This window comes from Carassius gibelio, chromosome A18, assembly GCF_023724105.1.
Source record: "Carassius gibelio isolate Cgi1373 ecotype wild population from Czech Republic chromosome A18, carGib1.2-hapl.c, whole genome shotgun sequence".
In the NCBI taxonomy this organism is placed as follows: Eukaryota; Metazoa; Chordata; class Actinopteri; order Cypriniformes; family Cyprinidae; genus Carassius; species Carassius gibelio.
In genome coordinates, this window is record NC_068388.1 from 26,312,418 (window position 1) to 26,332,381 (window position 19,964).

The 19,964-nt window shown below is 41.6% G+C and overlaps 1 protein-coding gene across 1 annotated transcript; it reads left to right on the forward strand.

Moving 5' to 3' along the window:
- Nucleotides 1–411: 411 nt before the first annotated feature.
- Nucleotides 412–2,436, forward strand: lgals4 (galectin 4). The gene is made up of 7 exons (XM_052531800.1): nt 412–423; nt 789–877; nt 975–1,173; nt 1,263–1,376; nt 1,825–1,913; nt 2,011–2,209; nt 2,299–2,436. Exons 1-7 carry the CDS (start codon nt 412–414, stop codon nt 2,434–2,436), a joined length of 840 nt encoding a protein of 279 aa, XP_052387760.1.
- The last annotated feature ends 17,528 nt before the right edge of the window (nt 2,437–19,964 follow it).

Sequence of the window (19,964 nt, forward strand, 5' to 3'; positions counted from 1 at the left end):
CCCTCGAATGGACCAGAAGGTGGCCATGAACAGTCTAATAAAAGGAAGTTTGGGAACTGAGGAAATCGTCTCTGACAACCCCTTTAAAAAGGGTGAAGCATTTGAGATGTTTACTGTTATGAAATCTGAAGGATATCAGGTACGTGTTTTAAGAACAAGACTCACTGCACTCCTAAAATAAAGTTAGGATTTGGTCCTCACGTGGGCTGTGTTCCTTCAATTCATCAGGTTTATGTGAATGGGAAAGAGCTGTACACATTCAAGCACCGTATACCACTGGAAAAAGTGTCGACATTAAATTTCAGTGGTGATGTTGCTGTGAACCTTTCTGGCTTCATACAAGTAGGTCACTGCTTCTTCAGCTAAAGCAATGGTGCAGAATGAATGATATTGTCAAAGAATCCACTGAGAATGGCTTTGAAGGTGAAGAGATTTCTAAAGTCACATTTCTCTGTTCCCTCATCAGAACTGGAAAGCATCTGTATTTCCTACAAAAGTTAGAACAAAAATCACTACTCTGGGGAGCTCACATGGGGATCCTTCCACCGTACAATCAGAGATCTTGCAGCCGGTCCAAAACCCTGTGAGTGAGCGATCATTAAAAGTGACTTGTGACATAAAGGACCAGCAGTGCATAAGAACCCACAGTCTGCTCTCACCCAAGAGCAGACTGTGATGATCAGTTGAAACATCAATGAAATCCTACATTCTTCTAATTCAATGAGTTCAAAACCTGCTATAAGAATCTGGTTCATACTCACTGATGCCAATTTTCTTGTTTACCGCAGAACCTTCCTTATGTGGCCCCAATATCAGGAGGACTGAGAGAAGGCATGGCCTTGTACTTACAGGGAGTTGTTCCCACTAATGCTGATCGGTAAGGAATTACTTTATTGTAAAATTTGGGAAATGGGACACAAATAATTCACTGTTATTAGGATTGGTTGCTTCAACATGTTTTAACATCCATGCAGATTTGAAATCAATTTCAAGACCGGGCAGTCCAGCAATGATGACATTGCTTTCCACTTCAACCCTCGAATGGACCAGAAGGTGGCCATGAACAGTCTAATAAAAGGAAGATTGGGAACTGAGGAAAGTGTCTCTGACAACCCCTTTAAAAAGGGTGAAGCATTTGAGATGTTTACTGTTATAAAATCTGAAGGATATCAGGTACGTGTTTTAAGAACAAGACTCACTGCACTCCTAAAATAAAGTTAGGATTTGGTCCTCACGTGGGCTGTGTTCCTTCAATTCATCAGGTTTATGTGAATGGGAAAGAGCTGTACACATTCAAGCACCGTATACCACTGGAAAAAGTGTCAACATTAAATTTCAGTGGTGATGTTGCTGTGAACCTTTCTGGCTTCATACAAGTAGGTCACTGCTTCTTCAGCTAAAGCAATGTTGCAGAATGAATGATACTGTCAAAGAATCCACTGAGAATGGCTTTGAAGGTGAAGAGATTTCTAAAGTCACATTTCTCTGTTCCCTCATCAGAACTGGAGAGCATCTGTATTTCCTACAAAAGTTAGAACAAAAATCACTACTCTGGGGAGCTCACATGGGGATCCTTCCACCGTACAATCAGAGATCTTGCAGCCGGTCCAAAACCCTGTGAGTGAGCGATCATTAAAAGTGACTTGTGACATAAAGGACCAGCAGTGCATAAGAACCCACAGTCTGCTCTCACCCAAGAGCAGACTGTGATGATCAGTTGAAACATCAATGAAATCCTACATTCTTCTAATTCACTGAGTTCAAAACCTGATATAAGCATCTGGTTCATACTCACTGATGCCAATTGTCTTGTGTGTACCGCAGAACCTTCCTTATGTGGCCCCAATATCAGGAGGACTGAGAGAAGGCATGGCCTTGTACTTACAGGGAGTTGTTCCCACTAATGCTGATCGGTAAGGAATTACTTCATTGTAAAATTTGGGAAATGGGACACAAATAATTCACTGTTATTAGGATTGGTTGCTTCAACATGTTTTAACTTCCATGCAGATTTGAAATCAATTTCAAGACTGGGCAGTCCAGCAATGATGACATTGCTTTCCACTTCAACCCTCGAATGGACCAGAAGGTGGCCATGAACAGTCTAATAAAAGGAAGATTGGGAACTGAGGAAAGTGTCTCTGACAACCCCTTTAAAAAGGGTGAAGCATTTGAGATGTTTACTGTTATAAAATCTGAAGGATATCAGGTACGTGTTTTAAGAACAAGACTCACTGCACTCCTAAAATAAAGTTAGGATTTGGTCCTCACGTGGGCTGTGTTCCTTCAATTCATCAGGTTTATGTGAATGGGAAAGAGCTGTACACATTCAAGCACCGTATATCACTGGAAAAAGTGTCGACATTAAATTTCAGTGGTGATGTTGCTGTGAACCTTTCTGGCTTCATACAAGTAGGTCACTGCTTCTTCAGCTAAAGCAATGGTGCAGAATGAATGATATTGTCAAAGAATCCACTGAGAATGGCTTTGAAGGTGAAGAGATTTTTAAAGTCACATTTCTCTGTTCCCTCATCAGAACTGGAAAGCATCTGTATTTCCTACAAAAGTTAGAACAAAAATCACTACTCTGGGGAGCTCACATGGGGATCCTTCCACCGTACAATCAGAGATCTTGCAGCCGGTCCAAAACCCTGTGAGTGAGCGATCATTAAAAGTGACTTGTGACATAAAGGACCAGCAGTGCATAAGAACCCACAGTCTGCTCTCACCCAAGAGCAGACTGTGATGATCAGTTGAAACATCAATGAAATCATACATTCTTCTAATTCACTGAGTTCAAAACCTGATATAAGCATCTGGTTCATACTCACTGATGCCAATTGTCTTGTGTGTACCGCAGAACCTTCCTTATGTGGCCCCAATATCAGGAGGACTGAGAGAAGGCATGGCCTTGTACTTACAGGGAGTTGTTCCCACTAATGCTGATCGGTAAGGAATTACTTCATTGTAAAATTTGGGAAATGGGACACAAATAATTCACTGTTATTAGGATTGGTTGCTTCAACATGTTTTAACTTCCATGCAGATTTGAAATCAATTTCAAGACTGGGCAGTCCAGCAATGATGACATTGCTTTCCACTTCAACCCTCGAATGGACCAGAAGGTGGCCATGAACAGTCTAATAAAAGGAAGTTTGGGAACTGATGAAATCGTCTCTGATAACCCCTTTAAAAAGGGTGAAGCATTTGAGATGTTTACTGTTATAAAATCTGAAGGATACCAGGTACGTGTTTTAAGAACAAGACTCACTGCACTCCTAAAATAAAGTTAGGATTTGGTCCTCACGTGGGCTGTGATCCTTCAATTCATCAGGTTTATGTGAATGGGAAAGAGCTGTACACATTCAAGCACCGTATACCACTGGAAAAAGTGTCAACATTAAATTTCAGTGGTGATGTTGCTGTGAACCTTTCTGGCTTCATACAAGTAGGTCACTGCTTCTTCAGCTAAAGCAATGTTGCAGAATGAATGATACTGTCAAAGAATCCACTGAGAATGGCTTTGAAGGTGAAGAGATTTCTAAAGTCACATTTCTCTGTTCCCTCATCAGAACTGGAGAGCATCTGTATTTCCTACAAAAGTTAGAACAAAAATCACTACTCTGGGGAGCTCACATGGGGATCCTTCCACCGTACAATCAGAGATCTTGCAGCCGGTCCAAAACCCTGTGAGTGAGCGATCATTAAAAGTGACTTGTGACATAAAGGACCAGCAGTGCATAAGAACCCACAGTCTGCTCTCACCCAAGAGCAGACTGTGATGATCAGTTGAAACATCAATGAAATCCTACATTCTTCTAATTCACTGAGTTCAAAACCTGATATAAGCATCTGGTTCATACTCACTGATGCCAATTGTCTTGTGTGTACCGCAGAACCTTCCTTATGTGGCCCCAATATCAGGAGGACTGAGAGAAGGCATGGCCTTGTACTTACAGGGAGTTGTTCCCACTAATTCTGATCGGTAAGGAATTACTTCATTGTAAAATTTGGGAAATGGGACACAAATAATTCACTGTTATTAGGATTGGTTGCTTCAACATGTTTTAACTTCCATGCAGATTTGAAATCAATTTCAAGACTGGGCAGTCCAGCAATGATGACATTGCTTTCCACTTCAACCCTCGAATGGACCAGAAGGTGGCCATGAACAGTCTAATAAAAGGAAGATTGGGAACTGAGGAAAGTGTCTCTGACAACCCCTTTAAAAAGGGTGAAGCATTTGAGATGTTTACTGTTATAAAATCTGAAGGATATCAGGTACGTGTTTTAAGAACAAGACTCACTGCACTCCTAAAATAAAGTTAGGATTTGGTCCTCACGTGGGCTGTGTTCCTTCAATTCATCAGGTTTATGTGAATGGGAAAGAGCTGTACACATTCAAGCACCGTATACCACTTGAAAAAGTGTCGACATTAAATTTCAGTGGTGATGTTGCTGTGAACCTTTCTGGCTTCATACAAGTAGGTCACTGCTTCTTCAGCTAAAGCAATGGTGCAGAATGAATGATATTGTCAAAGAATCCACTGAGAATGGCTTTGAAGGTGAAGAGATTTTTAAAGTCACATTTCTCTGTTCCCTCATCAGAACTGGAAAGCATCTGTATTTCCTACAAAAGTTAGAACAAAAATCACTACTCTGGGGAGCTCACATGGGGATCCTTCCACCGTACAATCAGAGATCTTGCAGCCGGTCCAAAACCCTGTGAGTGAGCGATCATTAAAAGTGACTTGTGACATAAAGGACCAGCAGTGCATAAGAACCCACAGACTGCTCTCACCCAAGAGCAGACTGTGATGATCAGTTGAAACATCAATGAAATCCTACATTCTTCTAATTCAATGAGTTCAAAACCTGCTATAAGAATCTGGTTCATACTCACTGATGCCAATTTTCTTGTTTACCGCAGAACCTTCCTTATGTGGCCCCAATATCAGGAGGACTGAGAGAAGGCATGGCCTTGTACTTACAGGGAGTTGTTCCCACTAATGCTGATCGGTAAGGAATTACTTTATTGTAAAATTTGGGAAATGGGACACAAATAATTCACTGTTATTAGGATTGGTTGCTTCAACATGTTTTAACATCCATGCAGATTTGAAATCAATTTCAAGACCGGGCAGTCCAGCAATGATGACATTGCTTTCCACTTCAACCCTCGAATGGACCAGAAGGTGGCCATGAACAGTCTAATAAAAGGAAGATTGGGAACTGAGGAAAGTGTCTCTGACAACCCCTTTAAAAAGGGTGAAGCATTTGAGATGTTTACTGTTATAAAATCTGAAGGATATCAGGTACGTGTTTTAAGAACAAGACTCACTGCACTCCGAAAATAAAGTTAGGATTTGGTCCTCACGTGGGCTGTGTTCCTTCAATTCATCAGGTTTATGTGAATGGGAAAGAGCTGTACACATTCAAGCACCGTATACCACTGGAAAAAGTGTCAACATTAAATTTCAGTGGTGATGTTGCTGTGAAACTTTCTGGCTTCATACAAGTAGGTCACTGCTTCTTCAGCTAAAGCAATGTTGCAGAATGAATGATATTGTCAAAGAATCCACTGAGAATGGCTTTGAAGGTGAAGAGATTTCTAAAGTCACATTTCTCTGTTCCCTCATCAGAACTGGAGAGCATCTGTATTTCCTACAAAAGTTAGAACAAAAATCACTACTCTGGGGAGCTCACATGGGGATCCTTCCACCGTACAATCAGAGATCTTGCAGCCGGTCCAAAACCCTGTGAGTGAGCGATCATTAAAAGTGACTTGTGACATAAAGGACCAGCAGTGCATAAGAACCCACAGTCTGCTCTCACCCAAGAGCAGACTGTGATGATCAGTTGAAACATCAATGAAATCCTACATTCTTCTAATTCACTGAGTTCAAAACCTGATATAAGCATCTGGTTCATACTCACTGATGCCAATTGTCTTGTGTGTACCGCAGAACCTTCCTTATGTGGCCCCAATATCAGGAGGACTGAGAGAAGGCATGGCCTTGTACTTACAGGGAGTTGTTCCCACTAATGCTGATCGGTAAGGAATTACTTCATTGTAAAATTTGGGAAATGGGACACAAATAATTCACTGTTATTAGGATTGGTTGCTTCAACATGTTTTAACTTCCATGCAGATTTGAAATCAATTTCAAGACTGGGCAGTCCAGCAATGATGACATTGCTTTCCACTTCAACCCTCGAATGGACCAGAAGGTGGCCATGAACAGTCTAATAAAAGGAAGATTGGGAACTGAGGAAAGTGTCTCTGACAACCCCTTTAAAAAGGGTGAAGCATTTGAGATGTTTACTGTTATAAAATCTGAAGGATATCAGGTACGTGTTTTAAGAACAAGACTCACTGCACTCCTAAAATAAAGTTAGGATTTGGTCCTCACGTGGGCTGTGTTCCTTCAATTCATCAGGTTTATGTGAATGGGAAAGAGCTGTACACATTCAAGCACCGTATACCACTGGAAAAAGTGTCGACATTAAATTTCAGTGGTGATGTTGCTGTGAACCTTTCTGGCTTCATACAAGTAGGTCACTGCTTCTTCAGCTAAAGCAATGGTGCAGAATGAATGATATTGTCAAAGAATCCACTGAGAATGGCTTTGAAGGTGAAGAGATTTCTAAAGTCACATTTCTCTGTTCCCTCATCAGAACTGGACAGCATCTGTGTTTCCTACAGAAGTTAGAACAAAAATCACTACTCTGGGGAGCTCACATGGGGATCCTTCCACCGTACAATCAGAGATCTTGCAGCCGGTCCAAAACCCTGTGAGTGAGCGATCATTAAAAGTGACTTGTGACATAAAGGACCAGCAGTGCATAAGAACCCACAGTCTGCTCTCACCCAAGAGCAGACTGTGATGATCAGTTGAAACATCAATGAAATCATACATTCTTCTAATTCACTGAGTTCAAAACCTGATATAAGCATCTGGTTCATACTCACTGATGCCAATTGTCTTGTGTGTACCGCAGAACCTTCCTTATGTGGCCCCAATATCCGGAGGACTGAGAGAAGGCATGGCCTTGTACTTACAGGGAGTTGTTCCCACTAATGCTGATCGGTAAGGAATTACTTCATTGTAAAATTTGGGAAATGGGACACAAATAATTCACTGTTATTAGGATTGGTTGCTTCAACATGTTTTAACTTCCATGCAGATTTGAAATCAATTTCAAGACTGGGCAGTCCAGCAATGATGACATTGCTTTCCACTTCAACCCTCGAATGGACCAGAAGGTGGCCATGAACAGTCTAATAAAAGGAAGTTTGGGAACTGAGGAAATTGTCTCTGACAACCCCTTTAAAAAGGGTGAAGCATTTGAGATGTTTACTGTTATGAAATCTGAAGGATATCAGGTACGTGTTTTAAGAACAAGACTCACTGCACTCCTAAAATAAAGCTAGAATTTGGTCCTCACGTGGGCTGTGTTCCTTCAATTCATCAGGTTTATGTGAATGGTAAAGAGCTGTACACATTCAAGCACCGTATACCACTGGAAAAAGTGTCGACATTAAATTTCAGTGGTAATGTTGCTGTGAACCTTTCTGGCTTCATACAAGTAGGTCACTGTTTCTTCAGCTAAAGCAATGTTGCAGAATGAATGATATTGTCAAAGAATCCACTGAGAATGGCTTTGAAGGTGAAGAGATTTTTAAAGTCACATTTCTCTGTTCCCTCATCAGAACTGGAAAGCATCTGTATTTCCTACAAAAGTTAGAACAAAAATCACTACTCTGGGGAGCTCACATGGGGATCCTTCCACCGTACAATCAGAGATCTTGCAGCCGGTCCAAAACCCTGTGAGTGAGCGATCATTAAAAGTGACTTGTGACATAAAGGACCAGCAGTGCATAAGAACCCACAGTCTGCTCTCACCCAAGAGCAGACTGTGATGATCAGTTGAAACATCAATGAAATCCTACATTCTTCTAATTCACTGAGTTCAAAACCTGATATAAGCATCTGGTTCATACTCACTGATGCCAATTGTCTTGTGTGTACCGCAGAACCTTCCTTATGTGGCCCCAATATCAGGAGGACTGAGAGAAGGCATGGCCTTGTACTTACAGGGAGTTGTTCCCACTAATGCTGATCGGTAAGGAATTACTTCATTGTAAAATTTGGGAAATGGGACACAAATAATTCACTGTTATTAGGATTGGTTGCTTCAACATGTTTTAACTTCCATGCAGATTTGAAATCAATTTCAAGACTGGGCAGTCCAGCAATGATGACATTGCTTTCCACTTCAACCCTCGAATGGACCAGAAGGTGGCCATGAACACTATAATAAAAGGAAGTTTGGGAACTCAGGAAAGTGTCTCTGATAACCCCTTTAAAAAGGGAGAAGCATTTGAGATGTTTACTGTTATGAAATCTGAAGGATATCAGGTACGTGTTTTAAGAACAAGACTCACTGCACTCCTAAAATAAAGCTAGGATTTGGTCCTCACGTGGGCTGTGTTTCTTCAATTCATCAGGTTTATGTAAATGGGAAAGAGCTGTACACATTCAAGCACCGTTTACCACTGGAAAAAGTGTCGACATTAAATTTCAGTGGTGATGTTGCTGTGAACCTTTCTGGCTTCATACAAGTAGGTCACTGCTTCTTCAGCTAAAGCAATGGTGCAGAATGAATGATATTGTCAAAGAATCCACTGAGAATGGCTTTGAAGGTGAAGAGATTTTTAAAGTCACATTTCTCTGTTCCCTCATCAGAACTGGAGAGCATCTGTATTTCCTACAAAAGTTAGAACAAAAATCACTACTCTGGGGAGCTCACATGGGGATCCTTCCACCGTACAATCAGAGATCTTGCAGCCGGTCCAAAACCCTGTGAGTGAGCGATCATTAAAAGTGACTTGTGACATAAAGGACCAGCAGTGCATAAGAACCCACAGTCTGCTCTCACCCAAGAGCAGACTGTGATGATCAGTTGAAACATCAATGAAATCCTACATTCTTCTAATTCATTGAGTTCAAAACCTGAATCTGGTTCATACTCGTTGATTCCTATTTTCTTGTGTTTACTGCAGAATCTTCCCTATGTGGCCCCAATATTAGGAGGACTGAGAGAAGGCATGGCCTTGTACTTAAAGGGAGCTGTTCCCACTAATGCTGATGGGTAAGGAATTACTTCATTGTAAACTTCGTGAAATGGGGCACAAATAATTCACTGGTATTAGGATTTGGTTGCTTAAACATATTTTATCTCCAATGCAGATTTGAAATCAATTTCAAGACTGGGCAGTCCAGCAATGATGACATTGCTTTCCACTTCAACCCACGAATGGACCAGATAGTTGCCATGAACAGTTTAATAAATGGTAGTTGGGGAACTGAGGAAAGTATCTCTGACAATCCCTTTAAAAAGGGAGAAGCATTTGAGATGTTAACTGTTGTAAAATCTGAAGGATATCAGGTACGTGTTTTAAGAACAAGACTTACTGCACTCCTAAAAGAAAGCAAGGACCTTTTCCTCACATGGGCTGTGTTCCTTCAATTCATCAGGTTTATCTGAATGGGAAAGAGCTGTACACATTCAAGCACCGTATACGACTGGAAAAAGTGTCAACATTAAATTTCAGTGGTGATGTTGCTGTGAATCTTTCTGGCTTCATACAAGTAGGTCACTGTTTCTTCAGCTAAAGCAATGTTGCAGAATAAATGATACTGTCACAGAACCCAGTGAGAATGGCTTTGAAGGTGAAGAGATTTCTAAAGTCACATTTCTCTGTTCCCTCATCAGAACTGGAGAGCATCTGTATTTCCTACAAAAGTTAGAACAAAAATCACTACTCTGGGCAGCTCACAAGGAGATCTTTCCACCGTACAATCAGAGATCTTGCAGCCGGTCCAAAACCCTGTGAGTGACCTATCGTTAAAAATAACTTGTAACATAATGAATCAGCAGTGCATAAGAATCCACAGTCTGCTCTCACCCAAGAGCAGACTGTGATGACCAGTTAAAACATCAATGAAATCCTACATTCTTCTAATTCACTGAGTTCAAAACCTGCTATAAGCATCTGGTTCATACTCACTGATGCCAATTGTCTTGTGTGTACCACAGAACCTTCCTTATGTGGCCCCAATATCAGGAGGACTGAGAGAAGGCATGGCCTTGTACTTACAGGGAGTTGTTCCCACTAATGCTGATGGGTGAGGAATTACTTCATTGTAAAATTTGGGAAATTGGACACAAATAATTCACTGTTATCAGTATTGGTTGTTTCAACATATTTTAACTTCCATGCAGATTTGAAATCAATTTCAAGACTGGGCAGTCCAGCAATGATGACATTGCTTTCCACTTCAACCCACGAATGGACCAGATAGTTGCCATGAACAGTTTAATAAATGGAAGTTGGGGAACGGAGGAATGTATCTCTGACAATCCCTTTAAAAAGGGAGAAGCATTTGAGATGTTTACTGTTATGAAATCTGAAGGATATCAGGTTCGTGTTTTAAGAACAAGACTTACTGCACTCCTAAAAGAAAGCAAGGACCTTTTCCTCACGTGGGCTGTGTTCTTTCAATTTATCAGGTTTATGTGAATGGCAAAGAGCTGTACACATTCAAGCACCGTATACCACTGGAAAAATTGTCAACATTAAATTTCAGTGGTAATGTTGCTGTGAATCTTTCTGGCTTCATACAAGTAGGTCACTTTTTCTTCAGTTAAAGCAATGTTACAGCATGAAAGATACTGTCACAGAACCCAGTGAGAATGGCTTTGAGGGTGAAGAGACTTCTAAAGTCACATTTCTCTGTTCCCTCATCAGAACTGGAAAACATCGGTATTTCCTACAGAAGTTATAACAAAAATCACTACTCTGGGCAGCTCACATGAGGATCTTTCCACCGTACAATCAGAGATCTTGCAGCCGGTCCAAAACCCTGTGAGTGAGCGATCGTTAAAAGTGACTTGAGACATCATGAAACAGCAGTGCATAAGAACCCACAGTCTGCTCTCACTCAAGAGCAGACTGTGATGACCAGTTAAAACATCAATGAAATCCTACATTCTTCTAATTCACTGAGTTCAAAACCTGAATCTGGTTCATACTCGTTGATGCCTATTTTCTTGTGTTTACCGTAGAACCTTCCCTATGTGGCCCCAATATCAGGAGGACTGAGAGAAGGCATGGCCTTGTATTTACAGGGAGTTGTTCCCACTAAGGCTGATGGGTGAGGAATTACTTCATCGTAAAATTTGGGAAATGGGGCACAAATAATTCACTGTTATTAGGACTTGGTTGCTTCAACATATTTTATCTTCCATGCAGATTTGAAATCAATTTCAAGACTGGGCAGTCCAGCAATGATGACATTGCTTTCCACTTAAACCCTCGAATGGACCAGATAGTTGCAATGAACAGTTTAATAAATGGAAGTTGGGGAACTGAGGAAAGTATCTCTGACAATCCCTTTAAAAGGGGAAAAGCATTTGAGATTTTCATTGTTACAAAATCTGAAGGATATCAGGTACGTGTTTAAGAACAAAACTCACTGCACTCCTAAAATAAAGTTAGGATTTGGTCCTCACATGGCCTGTGTTCTTTCAATTCATCAGGTTTATCTGAATGGCAAAGAGCTGTACACATTCAAGCACCGTATACCACTGGAAAAAGTGTCAACATTAAATTTCATTGGTGATGTTGCTGTGAATCTTTCTGGCTTCATACAAGTAGGTCACTGTTTCTTCAGTTAAAGCAATGTTACAGCTTGAAAGATACTGTCACAGAACCCAGTGAGAATGGCTTTGAGGGTGAAGAGATTTCTAAAGTCACATTTCTCTGTTCCCTCATCAGAACTGGAAAACATCGGTATTTCCTACAGAAGTTATAACAAAAATCACTACTCTGGGCAGCTCACATGAGGATCTTTCCACCGTACAATCAGAGATCTTGCAGCCGGTCCAAAACCCTGTGAGTGAGCGATCGTTAAAAGTGACTTGAGACATCATGAAACAGCAGTGCATAAGAACCCACACTCTGCTCTCACTCAAGAGCAGACTGTGATGACCAGTTAAAACATCAATGAAATCCTACATTCTTCTAATTCACTGAGTTCAAAACCTGAATCTGGTTCATACTCGTTGATGCCTATTTTCTTGTGTTTACCGTAGAACCTTCCCTATGTGGCCCCAATATCAGGAGGACTGAGAGAAGGCATGGCCTTGTACTTACAGGGAGTTGTTCCCACTAAGGCTGATGGGTGAGGAATTACTTCATCGTAAAATTTGGGAAATGGGGCACAAATAATTCACTGTTATTAGGACTTGGTTGCTTCAACATATTTTATCTTCCATGCAGATTTGAAATCAATTTCAAGACTGGGCAGTCCAGCAATGATGACATTGCTTTCCACTTAAACCCTCGAATGGACCAGATAGTTGCAATGAACAGTTTAATAAATGGAAGTTGGGGAACTGAGGAAAGTATCTCTGACAATCCCTTTAAAAGGGGAAAAGCATTTGAGATTTTCATTGTTACAAAATCTGAAGGATATCAGGTACGTGTTTAAGAACAAAACTCACTGCACTCCTAAAATAAAGTTAGGATTTGGTCCTCACATGGCCTGTGTTCTTTCAATTCATCAGGTTTATCTGAATGGCAAAGAGCTGTACACATTCAAGCACCGTATACCACTGGAAAAAGTGTCAACATTAAATTTCAGTGGTGATGTTGCTGTGAATCTTTCTGGCTTCATACAAGTAGGTCACTGTTTCTTCAGTTAAAGCAATGTTACAGCTTGAAAGATACTGTCACAGAACCCAGTGAGAATGGCTTTGAGGGTGAAAAGATTTCTAAAGTCACATTTCTCTGTTCCCTCATCAGAACTGGAAAACATCGGTATTTCCTACAGAAGTTATAACAAAAATCACTACTCTGGGCAGCTCACATGAGGATCTTTCCACCGTACAATCAGAGATCTTGCAGCCGGTCCAAAACCCTGTGAGTGAGCGATCGTTAAAAGTGACTTGAGACATCATGAAACAGCAGTGCATAAGAACCCACAGTCTGCTCTCACCCAAGAGCAGACTGTGATGACCAGTTAAAACATCAATGAAATCCTACATTCTTCTAATTCACTGAGTTCAAAACCTGAATCTGGTTCATACTCGTTGATGCCTATTTTCTTGTGTTTACCGTAGAACCTTCCCTATGTGGCCCCAATATCAGGAGGACTGAGAGAAGGCATGGCCTTGTACTTACAGGGAGTTGTTCCCACTAAGGCTGAAGGGTGAGGAATTACTTCATCGTAAAATTTGGGAAATGGGGCACAAATAATTCACTGTTGTTAGGACTTGGTTGCTTCAACATATTTTATCTTCCATGCAGATTTGAAATCAATTTCAAGACTGGGCAGTCCAGCAATGATGACATTGCTTTCCACTTAAACCCTCGAATGGACCAGATAGTTGCAATGAACAGTTTAATAAATGGAAGTTGGGGAACTGAGGAAAGTATCTCTGACAATCCCTTTAAAAGGGGAAAAGCATTTGAGATTTTCATTGTTACAAAATCTGAAGGATATCAGGTACGTGTTTAAGAACAAAACTCACTGCACTCCTAAAATAAAGTTAGGATTTGGTCCTCACATGGCATGTGTTCTTTCAATTCATCAGGTTTATCTGAATGGCAAAGAGCTGTACACATTCAAGCACCGTATACCACTGGAAAAAGTGTCATCATTAAATTTCAGTGGTGATGTTGCTGTGAATCTTTCTGGCTTCATACAAGTAGGTCACTGTTTCTTCAGTTAAAGCAATGTTACAGCTTGAAAGATACTGTCACAGAACCCAGTGAGAATGGCTTTGAGGGTGAAGAGATTTCTAAAGTCACATTTCTCTGTTCCCTCATCAGAACTGGAAAACATCGGTATTTCCTACAGAAGTTATAACAAAAATCACTACTCTGGGCAGCTCACATGAGGATCTTTCCACCGTACAATCAGAGATCTTGCAGCCGGTCCAAAACCCTGTGAGTGAGCGATCATTAAAAGTGACTTGAGACATCATGAAACAGCAGTGCATAAGAACCCACACTCTGCTCTCACTCAAGAGCAGACTGTGATGACCAGTTAAAACATCAATGAAATCCTACATTCTTCTAATTCACTGAGTTCAAAACCTGAATCTGGTTCATACTCGTTGATGCCTATTTTCTTGTGTTTACCGTAGAACCTTCCCTATGTGGCCCCAATATCAGGAGGACTGAGAGAAGGCATGGCCTTGTACTTACAGGGAGTTGTTCCCACTAAGGCTGATGGGTGAGGAATTACTTCATCGTAAAATTTGGGAAATGGGGCACAAATAATTCACTGGTATTATGATTTGGTTGCTTCAACATATTTTATCTTCCATGCAGATTTGAAATCAATTTCAAGACTGGGCAGTCCAGCAATGATGACATTGCTTTCCTCTTAAACCCTCGAATGGACCAGATAGTTGCAATGAACAGTTTAATAAATGGAAGTTGGGGAACTGAGGAAAGTATCTCTGACAATCCCTTTAAAAGGGGAAAAGCATTTGAGATTTTCATTGTTACAAAATCTGAAGGATATCAGGTACGTGTTTAAGAAAAAAACTCACTGCACTCCTAAAAGAAAGCAAGGACCTTTTCCTCACATGGGCTGTGTTCCTTCAATTCATCAGGTTTATCTGAATGGGAAAGAGCTGTACACATTCAAGCACCGTATACCACTGGAAAAAGTGTCAACATTAAATTTCAGTGGTGATGTTGCTGTGAATCTTTCTGGCTTCATACAAGTAGGTCACTGTTTCTTCAGCTAAAGCAATGTTGCAGAATAAATGATACTGTCACAGAACCCAGTGAGAATGGCTTTGAAGGTGAAGAGATTTCTAAAGTCACATTTCTCTGTTCCCTCATCAGAACTGGAGAGCATCTGTATTTCCTACAAAAGTTAGAACAAAAATCACTACTCTGGGCAGCTCACAAGGAGATCTTTCCACCGTACAATCAGAGATCTTGCAGCCGGTCCAAAACCCTGTGAGTGACCTATCGTTAAAAGTAACTTGTGACATAATGAATCAGCAGTGCATAAGAATCCACAGTCTGCTCTCACCCAAGAGCAGACTGTGATGACCAGTTAAAACATCAATGAAATCCTACATTCTTCTAATTCACTGAGTTCAAAACCTGCTATAAGCATCTGGTTCATACTCACTGATGCCAATTGTCTTGTGTGTACCACAGAACCTTCCTTATGTGGCCCCAATATCAGGAGGACTGAAAGAAGGCATGGCCTTGTACTTACAGGGAGTTGTTCCCACTAATGCTGATGGGTGAGGAATTACTTCATTGTAAAATTTGGGAAATTGGACACAAATAATTCACTGTTATCAGTATTGGTTGTTTCAACATATTTTAACTTCCATGCAGATTTGAAATCAATTTCAAGACTGGGCAGTCCAGCAATGATGACATTGCTTTCCACTTCAACCCACGAATGGACCAGATAGTTGCCATGAACAGTTTAATAAATGGAAGTTGGGGAACGGAGGAAAGTATCTCTGACAATCCCTTTAAAAAGGGAGAAGCATTTGAGATGTTTACTGTTATGAAATCTGAAGGATATCAGGTTCGTGTTTTAAGAACAAGACTTACTGCACTCCTAAAAGAAAGCAAGGACCTTTTCCTCACGTGGGCTGTGTTCTTTCAATTTATCAGGTTTATGTGAATGGCAAAGAGCTGTACACATTCAAGCACCGTATACCACTGGAAAAAGTGTCAACATTAAATTTCAGTGGTGATGTTGCTGTGAATCTTTCTGGCTTCATACAAGTAGGTCACTGTTTCTTCAGCTAAAGCAATGTTGCAGAATAAATGATACTGTCACAGAACCCAGTGAGAATGGCTTTGAAGGTGAAGAGATTTCTAAAGTCACATTTCTCTGTTCCCTCATCAGAACTGGAGAGCATCTGTATTTCCTACAAAAGTTAGAACAAAAATCACTACTCTGGGCAGCTCACAAGGAGATCTTTCCACCGTACAATCAGAGATCTTGCAGCCGGTCCAAAACCCTGTGAGTGACCTATCGTTAAAAGTAACTTGTGACATAATGAATCAGCAGTGCATAAGAATCCACAGTCTGCTCTCACCCAAGAGCAGACTGTGATGACCAGTTAAAACATCAATGAAATCCTACATTCTTCTAATTCACTGAGTTCAAAACCTGCTATAAGCATCTGGTTCATACTCACTGATGCCAATTGTCTTGTGTGTACCACAGAACCTTCCTTATGTGGCCCCAATATCAGGAGGACTGAAAGAAGGCATGGCCTTGTACTTACAGGGAGTTGTTCCCACTAATGCTGATGGGTGAGGAATTACTTCATTGTAAAATTTGGGAAATTGGACACAAATAATTCACTGTTATCAGTATTGGTTGTTTCAACATATTTTAACTTCCATGCAGATTTGAAATCAATTTCAAGACTGGGCAGTCCAGCAATGATGACATTGCTTTCCACTTCAACCCACGAATGGACCAGATAGTTGCCATGAACAGTTTAATAAATGGAAGTTGGGGAACGGAGGAAAGTATCTCTGACAATCCCTTTAAAAAGGGAGAAGCATTTGAGATGTTTACTGTTATGAAATCTGAAGGATATCAGGTTCGTGTTTTAAGAACAAGACTTACTGCACTCCTAAAAGAAAGCAAGGACCTTTTCCTCACGTGGGCTGTGTTCTTTCAATTTATCAGGTTTATGTGAATGGCAAAGAGCTGTACACATTCAAGCACCGTATACCACTGGAAAAATTGTCAACATTAAATTTCAGTGGTAATGTTGCTGTGAATCTTTCTGGCTTCATACAAGTAGGTCACTTTTTCTTCAGTTAAAGCAATGTTACAGCATGAAAGATACTGTCACAGAATCCACTGAGAATGGCTTTGAAGGTGAAGAGATTTCTAAAGTCACATTTCTCTGTTCACTCATCAGAACTGGAAAACATTGGTATTTCCTACAGAAGTTAGAACAAAAATCACTACTCTGGGCAGCTCAAATGAGGATCTTTCCAACGTACAATCAGAGATCTTGCAGCCGGTCCAAAACCCTGTGAGTGAGCGATCGTTAAAAGTGACTTGAGACATCATGAAACAGCAGTGCATAAGAACCCACATTCTGCTCTCACTCAAGAGCAGACTGTGATGACCAGTTAAAACATCAATGAAATCCTACATTCTTCTAATTCATTGAGTTCAAAACCTGAATCTGGTTCATACTCGTTGATTCCTATTTTCTTGTGTTTACTGCAGAATCTTCCCTATGTGGCCCAAATATCAGGAGGACTGAGAGAAGGCATGGCCTTGTACTTACAGGGAGCTGTTCCCACTAATGCTGATGGGTAAGGAATTACTTCATTGTAAACTTCGTGAAATGGGGCACAAATAATTCACTGGTATTAGGATTTGGTTGCTTAAACATATTTTATCTTCCATGCAGATTTGAAATCAATTTCAAGACTGGGCAGTCCAGCAATGATGACATTGCTTTCCACTTCAACCCACGAATGGACCAGATAGTTGCCATGAACAGTTTAATAAATGGAAGTTGGGGAACGGAGGAAAGTATCTCTGACAATCCCTTTAAAAAGGGAGAAGCATTTGAGATGTTTACTGTTATGAAATCTGAAGGATATCAGGTTCGTGTTTTAAGAAAAAGACTTACTGCACTCCTAAAAGAAAGCAAGGACATTTTCCTCACATGGGCTGTTTTCCTTCAATTCATCAGGTTTATCTGAATGGCAAAGAGCTGTACACATTCAAGCACTGTATACCAATGGAAAAAGTGTCAATATTAAATTTCAGTGGTGATGTTGCTGTGAATCTTTCTGGCTTCATACAAGTAGGTCACTTTTTCTTCAGTTAAAGCAATGTTACAGCATGAAAGATACTGTCACAGAACCCAGTGAGAATGGCTTTGAGGGTGAAGAGATTTCTAAAGTCACATTTCTCTGTTCACTCATCAGAACTGGACAGCATCTGTGTTTCCTACAGAAGTTAGAACAAAAATCACTACTCTGGGGAGCTCACATGAGGATCTTTCCGCCGTACAATCAGAGATCTTGCAGCCGGTCCAAAATCCTGTGAGTGAGCGATCGTTAAAAGTGACTTCTGAAAGCACAACAAAGTGCAAGCACTTTATGAAAGTTCATTGCATCAGAACTGTTTTACCAAATAACAATAATCTCACCACATTTTCAAGATTCTGATCGCCATTTTGAAATTCCATATTTCCATTTGAATGAGTTGAAAACGTCCCTAGGTTACGTATGTAACCCTAGTTCCTCGAGGGAACGAGACACTGCGTCGATCGCTTTTGGGGAATGCCTTTGGCAAGAACAACTCTGAATATCGTGTGCAATCAGTGACGTCACGGACGGGGTGACGTAGCGACCAGGAAGCTATAAAGGCACGTGCCACGCAGCTGGCTTCAGCTTCGAGTACGGGGGGTGGCTCGGCAACGCAGCGTCTCGTTCCCTCGAAGACGCACAGCTTAGGACGAGAGGACAGAAGAGCCAGGAGCGGCTCGCATATCGAGATTGTAAAATCTGGCGAATGTAGAGGGCGTGGGCCACCCTTCAGCGTTGCAGATGTCCAAGAGGGACACACCTGCTAAAAAGGCCTTAGAGGCAGCCATACTCCGCGTAGAGTGAGCCTTGGCTCCCAAAGGAAGGGGAAGACCAGAGGACTCATAGGAGACGTTGATAGCCTCGACTATCCAACGACTAAGGGTCTGCTTAGAGGCAGGAGAACCCTTTTTAGGAGGACCGTAGCATACAAGCAATTGGTCAGACTTTCTCCACAGGGCAGCTCTGTGGATGTATGCGTCCAATGCTCGCACTGGACACATACAATTTAGCTTTTCCTGGTCTGGCTCCCCAAAAGGGAGGAGGACAGAATGCATTTAGTACGACAGGTTGTGATGTGACAGAGGGAACTTTAGGAATGTAACCCGCTCGAGGGTATAGAAATGCTTTGGCCATATCAGGGGCAAAGTCTAGATAGTTAGGGGCCACCGAGAGGGCCTGAAGATCTCTAACTCTCTTTAGAGAGGTAATAGCCAGTAATAGGGCAGTCTTAAGTGTCAGATGTCTGTCTGAGATTTCTTGAATTGGCTCGAATGGAGCTTTGTAGAGAGCCTCTAACACCACAACCAAATCCCATGGGGGAATACGGGACCGTACTGGAGGTCTCAGCCTCAGTGCACCTCAGAGGAAACGTGTAACTAGGGGGTGTCTACCCAGTGACTGATCACTGAAAGGGACATGGTAAGCAGCTATGGCTGCCAAGTACACCTTTAAGATGGAGTGGGTTAACCCCGCAGAGAGCCTAGCTTGTAAAAACTGCCAACTGGGCAGTTAACGGGGTCAAGGTGGCGATCTTTGCACCATGATGTGAAGAGTTTCCACTTCAGGGCGTACAGTTTCCTCGTGGAGTGAGCTCTGGATTGGAGTAGGGTTTCAACAACCTCGGTTGAGAGACCAGCTGCTAACAGATGTGCCCCCTCAGGGGCCACACCCACAGCTTCCACAACTCCGGGCGAGGGTGAATTATTTTGAGAGTAGATCTGTCCTGATCGGAATCTGCCATGGAGAGCCGTCGGGGAGAGAAATCAGATCTGCGAACCATACTCGGCCCGGCCAGAATGGGGCTACTAACAACAGATGGACCCCGTCCCGGCGTACTCTCGCCAGAACTCCCGGGAGCAGAGCAATGGGGGGAAAGGCATACAGACGAAGCCTCGACCAAGTCTGTGCCATTGCATCTAGTCCCAGTGGAGCTGGGTGAACTAGAGAGAACCAGAGGGGACATTGCGATGTCTCTCGAGTCGCGAAGAGGTCCACCTGAGCTTTGCCAAATATTTGGCATATCTGCTTCACCACCTCGGGATGAAGC

Coding starts and splice junctions, on each gene's coding strand:
- lgals4 (XM_052531800.1), top strand. Junction 878..974: donor GTTCCCACTAATGCTGATCG/GTAAGGAATTAC, acceptor ACATCCATGCAG/ATTTGAAATCAATTTCAAGA. Junction 2,210..2,298: donor TAAAATCTGAAGGATATCAG/GTACGTGTTTTA, acceptor TCAATTCATCAG/GTTTATGTGAATGGGAAAGA.